At 42.9% G+C, this 13,461-nt stretch overlaps 1 protein-coding gene across 1 annotated transcript in view; it reads left to right on the top strand.

The window, feature by feature from the left end:
* LOC125485388 (protein arginine N-methyltransferase 8-like) overlaps nt 1-13,461 on the top strand; it is a 69,314-nt gene that overhangs the window by 23,894 nt on the left and 31,959 nt on the right. The window contains exon 3 of the mRNA XM_048607935.1: nt 12,712-12,942. Within this exon, the coding sequence (XP_048463892.1) occupies nt 12,712-12,942 (231 nt within the window). The remainder of the gene's footprint in view (nt 1-12,711; nt 12,943-13,461) is intronic.

The following is a 13,461-nucleotide window of genomic DNA, read 5'->3' as shown; positions in this document are numbered from 1 at the left end:
CCTAATCTTTATGTCATCTGTAAACCTACTAATCATACCACCAATATTCTCCTCCAAATCATTTATACATGTGACAAACTATAGGGGTCTCAGCACTGATCCCTGCAGAACATCACTGGTCACAGACCTCCAGTCGGAAAATCACCCTTCCACCGCTACTGTCTGATTTCTATGATCAAGCCAGTTCTGAATCCATTTTACCAGCTCACCATAGTGAGCTTCACCTTTTAGTCCATATAGTCAACATCCATTGCCCTTCCCTCAACAATCATCTTTGTCACTTTTTGTAAGACATAACTTCCCCCACACAAAGTCATGCTGCCTGTTGCTAATAAGTCCATATTTTGTCAAATGTGAGTAAACCTGTCTCCAAGAATTTTCTCCAGTAAGTTCCCTACCATTGATGTAAGGCTCATTGGCCTGTAATTTTCTAGATTATCCCTGGTGCCCTTCTTAAACAAGGGAACAATGTTGGCTATTCCCCAGTCCTCTGGGACCTCAATTGTGACTAAAGAGGCTACAAAGATTACATATAAGGTGCCAGCAATCTCCTCTCTGGCTGCACCGAGGATACTGTGATAGATCAAGTCCTGGGGACTTGTCTACCTTAATGCATTTCCAAACACCCAACACCCCTCTTTTTATATTGACATGCACTAGAATATTAACATACCCCTACCGAGACTCACCATCCACTATATCCTTCTCCTTTGTGAATATCGATGCAAAATATTCGTTAAGGACCTCACCAACCGACTAATTTTGTTTTCATTCATAGCATGTGGGCATCGCTGGCTAGGCCAGTATTGTTGCCCAAACCTATTTGCTCTTAAGAAGGTGGTGAGGAGCTGCCATCTTGAACTGATTCAATCTTGGCTTGGAGGAAATGGTGGCATTGTCCAGATAGCTCTGGGGACACGGAATCAAATCTCACCGCAGTAGCTGAGGGAGTTCATTCAAATGATAAATCTGGTGTATAAATCTAATCTCTGTAATAGCGACCATGATAACTATTTCTGATTATTGTTAAAAACCCGGCTGGTTCAGTAACATCCTGGAGAGAAGAAAAGCTACTATCCTCCTTTGATCTGACTTATCTGTGATTCCAGATGCACCACAACGTGATTAACTCTTAAATGTCCTGTGAAATGGCCTAACAAGGAATGTGCAACAAATGCCAGCCTTGCGAGTTATGTCCTCATTCTGTGAAAAAGAATTAAGATCCCACAGTACTGTTAGGAAACAAGTTACAGGCCTTTAACCTAGTGACAGTGAAAGAATGTCGATATAATTCAAAGTGAGGTTGGTGCGTGGCGTAGCTGGGGACCTGTAGGTGATGGTGTTCCCATGTGTCTGCTGCCCTCATCCTTCTAGGTGGTACAGGTCACAGGTTTTAAAGGTGCTATCAAAGGTGCCTTGGTGAGTTGCTGTAGATAGGATACACTGCTGCTACCGAATGTCAGTGGTGGAGAGGACAAATGCTGAAAGAACCTAGGAACATGTGTAGACCATTCAGCCCTTCGAGGCTGTTCCACCATTTAATGAGACCGTGACTGATCTGTGGGCTAACTCCACATACCTGCCTTTGGCCAATATCCCTCCATACCTTTGCTTAATGATAATATATCCACCTCAGATTTTAAATTTGCAACTGATCCTGCATCCACTGCCATTTATGGAAGAGAGTTCCAAACATCTACCACACTTTGTGTGTAGAAATGCTTTTAACATCTCTCCTGAAAGGTCTGGCTGTCTTTCTTAGATATGTCCCCTCGTTCTAGAGTTCCCAACCAGTGGAAATAATTTATTTTTATCTATCTTGTCATTTCCTGTTAATATCTTGAAGACTTTGATCAGATCACCCCTTCTAAATTCGAGATAAAATAGGCCTAATCTGTATAATCTCTCCTCATAACTTAACCCCTGAAGTTCAGGTATCATTCTTGTCAACCCACGTTATAGGTTACAGATGGACTGCCAATCAATGACTAAATTATGCGATTTGAACGTAGAAATATGAGATTATCAGACTGCTCTCAGAATGACTATACTGCTTCTACATGCATCTTCACATCAGAAAATCTATTGGATTAGGTATTGAGCTATTAACAGATACCCAGAAATGGTAGGTCAAGCAATGGTGAGTGGAAGATCAGCCTAATGTTTATATCTAACAGGCCATCTTCAGGAATTATGACAGATTGGGGAAAAGAAAATGTGAAAGTGGTAGAATTTTCACCTGAGGCTGTATCTTCAAATTAATTCAAATTTTCAACACAATTTCACAGAACTATAGAAAGTTAAGGAGGCCACTTTACAGCTTCTTGCCACATTAATTACACTATCTTTTTTTCCTTTGTATCCTCTCATGCTTCCCTCAAACAGTTATCTGTCTCTGTACATTTGGCTTGTGCTGGTTTTAATACTGGTGTCAGCTGTAGCTCAAAGTAGCATTTCCCAATGCCATGGCGATGGACTGGGAGGCTGACGGTGGGGAAAAGACAGGGCCTTGATGGTTTCCTATGGACTGCCATTAATGGAAAACTGCCTCAGGGAATCTGATTGGCCAACTACTCCTCCAAGGCGGGCAGTCAATTAACATCATTAAGACTCCAACTAGCATCAATTTTGTGGTCATTTTGCCGTTGGAGGAAGGTGTGCCCCATCTCTCCCCCATCACACAGAGATTGTCATTAACATGAACTCTGCCTCCTTGTGGCAGGCTAGGGGGTTTGCAGACGAGTGAGTGGGGAGTGATGAGATTGGTGAGTCAGAGCTAGAGCCTCAACATGGTTTCTCTGCAGCGAAGGGGTCATCCACGGCCCAGATCTTCCAGTTGGAGATGGTTTCCAAGGTGCCTAATGGCCTCACTCCTCTGATTTTCCCTATTTACCAGCACTCCTCTGAGGGTGATTCCATGTGAATATGCTCCCAGGGTCACCCACTTGCCTCCCACCTCTCCCAGTGTAGCTGCCTGGAGCTGCGGCTTCTCTGAATTGGGAGTCCGCACATCATCTCAACTGGACAGCGAGCTTGGAGACAGACAATTAGGAGGCAGGTCTCCTGAAAGATTGTGGATTTTGTCTCATTACCAGCAAGTCCGGTGTCAGAATCATTATTAGTTCTTGACATTGACTCCCAAAACTCACTGCAGAATCCATTTCTTCAGGCTCCAATCCCACCAGGGTCTACACATATAATATCCTTACAACCTCCTCCCAGCATTCAAGGTGTCACCTCTTTCCAAATTTCTTCCATTTCATCATTGCCATTGATGGCTGTGCCTTCATCTGCCAGAGTCCTAAACTCCGGAAACCCTCTGCTGACCCCTTGAGGCTAAAGCTCTGTCTTTCTTTGTCTCTTTCCATTTTTAAAATGCTTCTTCAAACAGAATTCTTCTTTGACCAACTTGTAATATTTCTTCATATGACTAGATGCCAATTTTTTTTAGATGACAAATGACTTGGGTTATTTTATGACATCAACGGCACTACATAATTACAAGGTTTTGTTAACTCTTGCGCTGTTGCCAAGTTCTCAGATTGCTTCTCCCACATCTAGTCATGGATGAGCAGAACATTTGGGAAGACCATTGTCTTTGATCTCTGTCCTACACATTATGCCATTGCTAGCAACTCCTTGCATCGTATAAACTGGGAGCAGAAGTAGGCTATTCTGCCCTTTGAGCCTGGTTGACCATTCATTCTAATCATGGCTGATCCTCCATCTCAATGCCACATTCCTGTTTTTTTCCCATATCCCTTAATACTTTCAATATCTAAAACTTTATCATCTCTTCTTTGACAATTCTCAGTGTCCACATACCCTTCTGTGTTAGTGAATTCCACAGATTAACCACCTTCTCAGTGAAGAAATGTTTCCTCATCTCAGTCCTCTATGGTCTACTCTGTATCTTGGAGACAGTGACCCTTGCTTCCAAATTCTCCAACCAAGACAAACATCCTTGCTGTATCTAGGCAGTCTAGCTCTGTTAGAATTTTATATGCAATTGGTGTGTTGGCCTGCATTACAGGAGGATTTGACTTCAGAAGCAGGGACGTATTACTGCAGTTAATATAGGGCATTGGTGAGACCACACCTGGAGAATTGCGTGTAGTTTTGGTCCCCCATTCTAAGAGAGGGTAGATTTGCCATAGAGGGAGTGCAACAGAGGATCACGAGGTGTAAGCAGGAGATGACAGGATCGTTGTATAAGGAGAGATGGATTTGACTGGGTCTGTATCCATTAGTTTCAGAAGAATGAGAGGGGATTTGATTGAAATATCATTTGTTGTACCTGTTGTCTACTTTCATTGACTGGTGTACAAAGATACCCAGATCCCTTTGTACACTCACATTTTCCAATGTATCACCATTTATATAATACTCTTTCTTTCTGTTTTTCACACTGAGGTGTATGATTTTACATTTACTGATTAGTTTGTCCTGAAGTTTCCTTGCAACCTCCTCACAACTGACAATCCCACCTAGTTTTGAGTTATCAGCAAACTGGAAAATGTTGCATTTGGTTCCCTCATCCAGGTCATTTATAAATATCTATATCTACATATATATCTTGAATTGCTTCGGCCTAAGCCCCGATCCCTGTGACATCCCACTAGTAACTGCCTGTCATAGAGTCATAGAGATATATAGCACAGAAACAGACCCTTCGGTCCAACCCACCCATCCTAAATAAATCTAGTCCCATTTGCTAGCATTTGGTCCATATCCCTCTAAATGCTTCCTATTCATATACCCATTCAGATGCCTTTTAAATGTTGTAATTGTATCAGCCTCCACCACTTCCTCTGGCAGCTCATTCCATACACACACCACTCTCTGTGTGCAAATGTTGCCTCTTAGGTCTCTTTTAAATCTTTCCCATCTCACCTTAAATCTGTGCCCTCTAGTTTTGAACTCCCCCACCCTGGGAAAAAGACCTTGTCTATTTATCCTATCCATGCCCCTCATGATTTTTCAACCTCTATTAGGTCACCCCTCAGCCTCCAACACTCCAGGGAACATAGCACCAGACTATTCAGCCTCTCCCTATAGCTCAAACCCTCTAACACTGACAACATCCTTGTAAATCTTTTCTGAACCCTTTCAAGTTTCACAACATCCTTCCTGTAGCAGGGAGACCAGAATTGCATGCAGTATCCCAAAAGTGGCCTAACCAAAGACCTGTACAGCTGTAACATGACCTCCTAGCTCCTATATTCAATGCACTGGCCTATAAAGGCAAGCATACCAAATGCCTCCTTCACTGTCTTGTCTACTTGCAACTCCAATTTCAAGGAACTATGAACCTGCACTCCAAGGTCTCTTTGTTTAGCAACACTACCCAGGATGTTACCATTAAGTGTGTAAGTCCTGTCCTGATTTGCCTTTCCAAATGCAGCATCTCACTTTTATCTAAATTAAACCACAACTGCCAGTCCTCAGTCCATTGGTCCATCTGACCAAGATCCTGTTGTACTCTGAGGTAACTTTCTTTGCTGTCCACTACACCTCCAATTTTGGTGTCATCTGCAAACTTCTAGCCATTTCTCCTATGTTCACATACAAATTATTTATATAAATGATAAAAAGCAGTGGACCCAGCACCGATCCTTGTAGCACACCGCTGGTCACAGGCCTCCAGTCTGAGAAGCAACCCTCCACCTCCCCCTGTCTTCTACCTTTGAGCCAGTCCTGTATCCAAATGGTTAGTTCTCCCTGTATTCCATCTGATCTAACCTTGCTAACTAGTCTACCATGAGGAACCTTGTCCATTGGAAAAAGACTCATTTATTCTCATTCTCTGTTTCCAGTCTATCAACCAATTCTCATTCCATGTCTGTGTACTAGCCCCAATCACCAGTGCTTTAATTTTCTATGTTTGCTTCTTATGTGTAACCTTATAAAAAGTCATCCTGAAATCCCCCATAACCCTTGATTCCCTTAATGATTAAAAATGTCCACTTCAGTCTTGAATATACTTATTCGTCAAGTCTCGACAAAACTCTGTGGTAAAGATTTCAACAGATTCACCACTCTCATCTCTGTCATAAACGGGTGATCCCTTCATCTGACGTTATGCCCTCTGCTCCTAGACTCTCTCCTAAAAGCTTCCCCTAAGAATCATATATATTTCAATAAGGTGTCCTTACATTCTCCTGAACTCCAGAGAGGAGAAGCCCAACCTATTCAACGTCTCCTTATAAGAAAATGCCTCCATAGCTGGCATCAACCTAGTGAACCTTCCCTGGAATGCATCCAATGCTGGTAAATCTTTCCTTAGATAAGGGGACTGGAACTGTCCACAGTATCCCAGTGGTCTAACCATTGCCTTGCACAGCAGTAGCTCAAGATCAAGAAGGCAGCTGAGAATGACCTTCTCCAGGGCAATCATTGATGGGCAATAAACATTAGCGATGTCCACATTCCTTGTATGAACTATTTAAAAATCCCACCAAGTGGCCTGTGCTCCCCTCTAATTCTGGCCTCTTGATCATCCTAATTTCCTGTGCACAGCTGATGACCTCAGCTTTAGTATGCAAATGTATTGTTAAGTACTGCTGAAAAAGATATATTGTACCATTGCTTTTCGGCTTGCACTCATCAGGACAATTTGCAAGAAATATGAAAGGGAAAGAAATGTTGATATTGTATAAGGGGAGAGTGCTGTGTAGTTGGCATTGGTATAGAGAATGCATCAGTTAAAGATAACTGTCAATGCTACAGGTTTGGCTAACCCCTCACTAATGCAAAATTGCCAAATGTTGTTTACATTTTACACTAGGTAGGATGACTCTGACTGATCAATGCATTGCTCCAAGAAATGAACCAATGAATGGTTTCCAGTGTACAACAAGTGCGCCACATTGTGAGCCCAACTGACAATTCTAAATTAGTTGGAACACATGGAACACAGAACTGTACAGCGCAGGAACGGGTCCTTCAGCCCACAATGTTGTGCCAAAATGACACCAAATTACTCTAATCCTTTCTGCCTGCCCTTGGTCCACATCCCTCCATTCCTTGCATATTCATGTGCTTATGTAAATATCTCTTAAACGCCCCTATCATATCTGCCTCCACCACCATCCCTGGCAGTGCGTTCCAGACTCCTGCCAGTCTCTGTGTAAAAAACCTGCCCCTCACATCTCCTTTGAATTTTCCCCCTCTAGCTTTAAATGCATACTCCCTCGTATTAGATATTTTGATTCTGGCAAAAAGATTCTGACTGTCAACCCTATCAATGCATCTCATAATTTTATAGACTCTCTATTGAGCCTCCCCTCAGCCTCCGCTGCTCCAGAGAAAACAACCCGAGTTTTTCAAGCCTCTCCTTCTCACTGATACCCTCCAATCCAGGCAGCATCCTGGTAAACCTCTTCTGCACCCTCTCCATAGCCTCTTAATCATTCCTGTAATGTGGTGACCAGAATTGAAGGCAAGATTTTAGATGTAACCTAACCAAAGTCTCATAAAGCTGCAATATAACATCTTGACTGTTGTACTCAATTCCCCGACCAATAAAGGCAAGCATGCCATTTGCCTTCCTTACCTCCCTACCTATTTGTGCGGCCACTTTCAGGGAGTTATGGACTTGAACGTCAAGGTCCCTCTGTACATCAATGCTGTTCAGAGTTTTGCCATTAACTGTATACTTTTCCTTAACATTTGATCTCCCAAAGTCCAGCACCTCACACACATCTGCCGTTTCTCCGCATAACTGCAACTGATCTATATCCCGCTGTATCCTTTGACAGCATTCTACACCATCCACAACTCCCCCAATCTTTGTGTTATCTGCAAACTTACTAACCCATACATCTGAGTTTTCATCCGCGTCATTTATATATATCACAAACAGCAGAAGTCCCAGTACAGATCCCTGTGGAACACCACTAATCACAGACCTGCAGCCAGAAAAACAGCCTTCCACCACTACTCTCTGCCTTCTTTGGGCAAGCCAATTCTGAATCCAAGTAGCCAAGTCACCATGGATCCCATGCATCTTAATCTTCTGGATGAGCAAACCATGAGGAATCTTGTTGAAAGCCTTAATAAAATCCATGTGGACAACATCCATTGCTCTACCCTTATTGATCACCTTTGATATACAGAGGATCATTTTGCAAATGTTTTCCAATTATGGAATCATGATTCAGAGGCCACTTGCCAATCAATCAGCACTCTCCTTTCATTCAGTATAAATATAGTTTTCCATTTACCTTGGCAAGTCTTGCAGATTGTCCTTATGAGTGCAAGATGAAAAGCCTCAACACAATATTTATTTTTTTTCAGCAAAGCTTAAGTTCTAAAAGAGTGAATCAGTTGTAAATTCATTGTTGTTACTGCTAATGGATACTATTGATTTTTGGAGCTAGCCATATGGATTATTATTGTTCCTGTCCTTACCTGAATTCATCTTAAACGTTGTGATTGAATTAGTTTAAAAATTGCGGTCGTGTGTTCCCTGTTTTAATAATTCATTTTGTGTAAAAGAATCTTCTAAAATTTCTTTGTAAGAATGTTGCTGCGACGTTCACTAGGAGCTTGGAATAGTTCTTTGTTGCAATGCATTTTACTGCTGTGCATCAATTAGATTGAGGATAATGGGGAAATCAGAGTAGAGATGCTGTCAAGGGGCAATGGGATGAGATTAACGTTTTGAGTTGTTTGCATCACACTTTATTCATTTGTTGTTGGAATGTGGCCAACACTGCCCTTGCATCAATTATTGTTCATCTCTGGATGCTCTGAGTGTGTCATCAGGCAGCACTTATTCAACAATAACTGGCTTGCCTTTGCTCAGGTTCTGCTCTGTCAGGGCTCCTGACCCCGTCACAGCCTATGACTAAATATGGACAAAAGAGCTGAATTCAAGAGATGACGTGAGAGTGATCACCCTTGACATTGATGAAACATTTGACTGACAATGTATCTTCATGGAAGCAGGCCTTTCAGCCCATTGGGTCCCCACTGACTGTCTGAAGAGCATCCTACCCATACCCACCTCCCTACCCTATCCCTGTAACCCTGCATTTCCCAAGGCTACCCCACCCAGCCTGCACATCTTGGGACATTATGGGCAATTTAGCATGGCCAATTCACCTAACCGGCACATTTTTGGACAGTGGGCAGAAAGCCACACAGACACGGGGAGAATGTGCAAACTCCACACAGAGGATCACCCAAGGGTGCAATTGAACCAAGGTCCCTGGTGCTCTGAGGCAGCAGTGGTAACCACTGAGCCACCGTGCTGCACCTCATCAAGGAGCCCTGGTGAAATTCACATCAATGGGAAGTCGGGTAAAACTCTCCACTGGTTGGAATCACACAGAACACAAAGGATGGTGGCTATTGGAGGTCAATCATCTTATTTCCAGGACATCACTGCGGGAGCTGCTCGTCGTAGTAAACTAGGCCCAACTGTCTTAATTTAAAGATTCACATCCTTGTTTTCAAATCCCTCCATGGCCTTTCACCTCCCTGAATCTGCAATCTGCTCCATCCCTCAATCTTAGCAGGTCAGAGGCTGGGAATCCTGCAGCAAGTAACTTGTCAGCTGTTTTGCCAATGCTCTTCCCTCTGACATATGGTCAGAATCATGACTAGAGTAGTTCACAATTAACCTTCACTCCCAACACCAACCTTCATGGGGCTCAACAGCATGGCTAGTCTGTTGCTGATCTCTCCCAAACGTTTGGGGCATTTTTGGTGATGAATGCATTTAAAAGGATTCAATTATTCCTCAGTGAAAGATGCTGATCTCCTACAATATATCTGCAATACAGAATCATTTCTCCCAGGTTACTGCAGTAAAAGGGCTGTGCCTACCTATACTTGACCTGTGTTCTGACTTCTTGTATTGAGGAAATGCACAGCACAATGAAGTAAATGTGACTGATACCCAATGATGTTGGGTACCATTTCCAGAATTTATATTGGTTGTTTTGTCATTCAGATTAACTCCGAACAGGAAAAATAAGGCACATCAAGCCAGACTATTGGAAAACAGAAACTTTAATCTGAACATCACCTAATGATGACTAGGGCTGGAAAATAAGTTTTCCATTGTTCCTGGACTTCCTGCTGACTGCCTACAGATTATGAACCCACTCTTTCCCCCCACTAACTCCCTAGGGTAGTTACTCTGCTCCAGCCTTGGTAAATGGGGAAGAGCAGTGGATGTGGAGCACGTGGACTTAAGGAAAGTACTTGTCATGAGTAATTACCAGAGAAGATTTAGGGAGGGAGGAAGGAGGTGCAGTAATAGCATAGATATTGTGAGAGAAACAGCAAGTCAGGCAAATGGACTAATAATCCAAAGTCATCTGTTCGAATCTCTGCCCTTAATATAAAACTCTCCCTTTTTGTCCCTCAATACAGAGTTCCCCCTCCCTCAGTACTTAGTTCCTTCTCTGCCTCCCTCAATAGAGCGTCTTCTCCCTCGATACATTCCCCCCCACTCTTGATACAGTTCGCCCCTTCTGTCTCCTCGATACAGTTCACCCCCTCTCTCTCCTTGATACAGTTCCCCCTCTCTCTCCCCTCAGTACAGTTCCATCTCTCTCTTCTCGATACAATTCCCCCTCTCTCGCCCCTTGATAGTTTCCCCTCTCTCTCCTTGATACGGTTTCCCCCTCTCTCTTTCTCCCTCGATACAGTTTCCTCTCTCTCTCCCTCAATCGAGTTTCCTATCTCTCAATACAGTGCTCCTCATTCTCCAACTCTTTAACAATGATGTGCTAACGTGTTGTTTTGTCTAAATATAAAATGATGTCTATCCCTTTTCTTTTACAGTATAGATTAAGCTGCTTCAGCACAAAGTAACCATCCTGGTGTTATTGCCTCAATCAGTCACCAAACCTGTTTCCACTCTACCCCAGCCACATCCAGAAAATCACCTACAATCATTTCTCTTCCTCCCTCTGCTCAATTATCTCTTGTGTCCTCCAAAGATCTCTCTTTGTTCTCTTTCATCCGAAAACATAATGAAAATTCTCATATCTACTCTGATGATACCCAGCTCCACCTCACCAATATCTCTTTTGACCCTTCCACTATATTCAATTCTTTGTCAGCGTTCAATGGACACATTGATTGTAAAACATTTCCTCCAAATAGTATTGGGAAGATCTACGATGTTGCCATGAAATCTCCTCCCTCTCCCTGACAGCTATCTGAGGCTGTGCCATGTTGGTTACAGGCTCGGATTTCTGTTTAGATTTGACTCCATACCTTCTCCATCTCCAGATCACCTACTGTACAGTTATTTCTGGTAATCACAGGAGATGCTCCTTAAAGAAGCCACCTAGCTACCTGCCCAGCAAATGCAGATGACTCTGTCCTTTCCTCAATTTATCTCTGGTTGAAGTCTCCATCCATGTTATTGCTACAAACAGACTCAACTGTTCCAGCCCACCATCACGGCCATACTTCCAGCATCCTCCAGAAACCTTAACTCCTCCAAAACACTGCCAACTATATCCAAACTCATACCAAGTCTCATTCTTCCATCACTGCTTAGTTCCTTCGCTTTCAGTGCTTTCTCGTCCAGAAGTGCTTCGATTTTAAAATCCATATGCCTTACAAATGGCTCCAAAGCCTTTCTCCAGCACACTGCAAGATCTCTGTGGCCCCTCCAACTGTTGCCTCTTACACATCCCCTGATTTTCAGCCATGGCTTTAAGTTCTGGATTTCCCTCCATAACCTTCCTCCCCTTCCTTTTAGATGGTCCTTAAAGATGCTACCTTGTTACCTTCTCAAACGTGCCTTGGTGTCAAATTTTGTTTGATAATACTCCTGTGGAATTCTTTGGGAGGTCTTGCTGATTATTACTGCAAAAAGGGACATTTTTCAAAGCTTTTCCATTGGATAATTAGCAAGAATCCCCATGTTATATCATGTGAAAAGAGAGTGCTAGTTGGTTGAGAAGTAGGAAGGAACAAGAATAGACCATTTAGCCCATCAAGCCTTCTCTGCCATTCAATACGATAAAGGCTGATTGAACACGTCAATGTCTTTTAATCACTCCATCCCTATAACCCTGCACACCACTGGTAATCAGAAATCAATCAATCTCTACCTTAAACCTTCCAAAAGTTCACAATCCTCTTGAGTAAAAAAAATTCTCCTCATCTCATATCTAGGTGGCATTCCCCTTATTTTTAATTTGTATCCATACAATTTAGACACCCCAACCAGGGGAAATATCTTTCTTGCATCTAACCTGTCTGTACCTTTAAGTATTTTGTAAGTTTCCATGAGATCACCTCTCATTTTTCAAAACTAGTGAGGATACAGGCCCAGTTTTCCCAATTCTCTTCATAGGACAGTCTCTAGAAATTTTAATAACTATTTATGCTGTGAAAGGATGTAGGTGCCTGAAAGTGCTAATGCTGAGGACTGCCTTATGCACCCCTCACTATGACGCTATCATATAGACTTGGTGGGAGAACAGCTTAGGACCTGTTGCCCAGGTCATAGGTGTCTCTCATATCAGTGTTGGAGACACAAGCCGCTTCTCGTTAGAATACCGAGTGGTTTTCCTGTACCACACCAGACCATATGAGCTCTGTAAGTCTCAGAGTGTGGTGGCAATGAACCTAGCCAATGATGAGCAATGGTGCAGGCAGTCTCAGGCAGTGAGATGATCAGTGGCGAGGATTGCTCCCCCAGTTTACAGAATGCTTCTTATTCTCCTGAAACAGGTCTCCAGTGAACACGCTGAGCCTCTGCCAGTCACACAGCCAGTTCAAACCACACAGCAGACACAGACGCCAATACAGACAACGGTACAGACACCACTGCAGACCCTATCGCAAACACCAACTCAGACAAGTTGCCTGGGGAGAGGTAAAATGGCAAAATATTTGACACCAGATGAAATGACATCTAAAGATTACTACTTTGATTCCTACGCTCATTTTGGCATTCATGAGGTAAGTTTTGATCTCGGCCTGTATTGATGGAGGATTTCAGTTCCTGATTCAGATGATCATTGTACAATATTTATAAAGGTCATCCACTATACCAACTCATACACATATTTTCTGCCATTTGCTTCATAACATGGGCAACATGAATTATTTTAATTTGGTGGAGAGGTGAAATGTAATTTCGACGCAGAACATGTCACTGTTAACCATTTGGAAATGGAGCTTGCAATCCAAATTTGAACTTTAGCGGAGAATGCTAAAACCATCAGAAATGGGGCAGCTGTGAAAATGATATTGCTGTCTCCTGGGTGATCAATCCTGCACGACTAACCATCTAACATCCCTAACCAGCCTGGTGACCCCAGCCAGCACGATATCCCTAACCAGCACAATGACCCTAACCAGCCTGGTGTCACTAACCAGTGCAACAACTTTAATCAGTCCAACACCTCTAAACAGCCTGTTCTCTCTAACTAGCACAACATAACTAACCAGCGCATGTTCCTAATCAGTCCAACATCC

This window comes from Rhincodon typus, chromosome 18 (genome assembly GCF_021869965.1).
Source record: "Rhincodon typus isolate 14 chromosome 18, sRhiTyp1.1, whole genome shotgun sequence".
NCBI lineage: Eukaryota > Metazoa > Chordata > Chondrichthyes > Orectolobiformes > Rhincodontidae > Rhincodon > Rhincodon typus.
The sequence above is the reverse complement of the archived record's forward strand: the minus strand, read 5'-3'. Positions and strand labels throughout refer to the sequence as shown.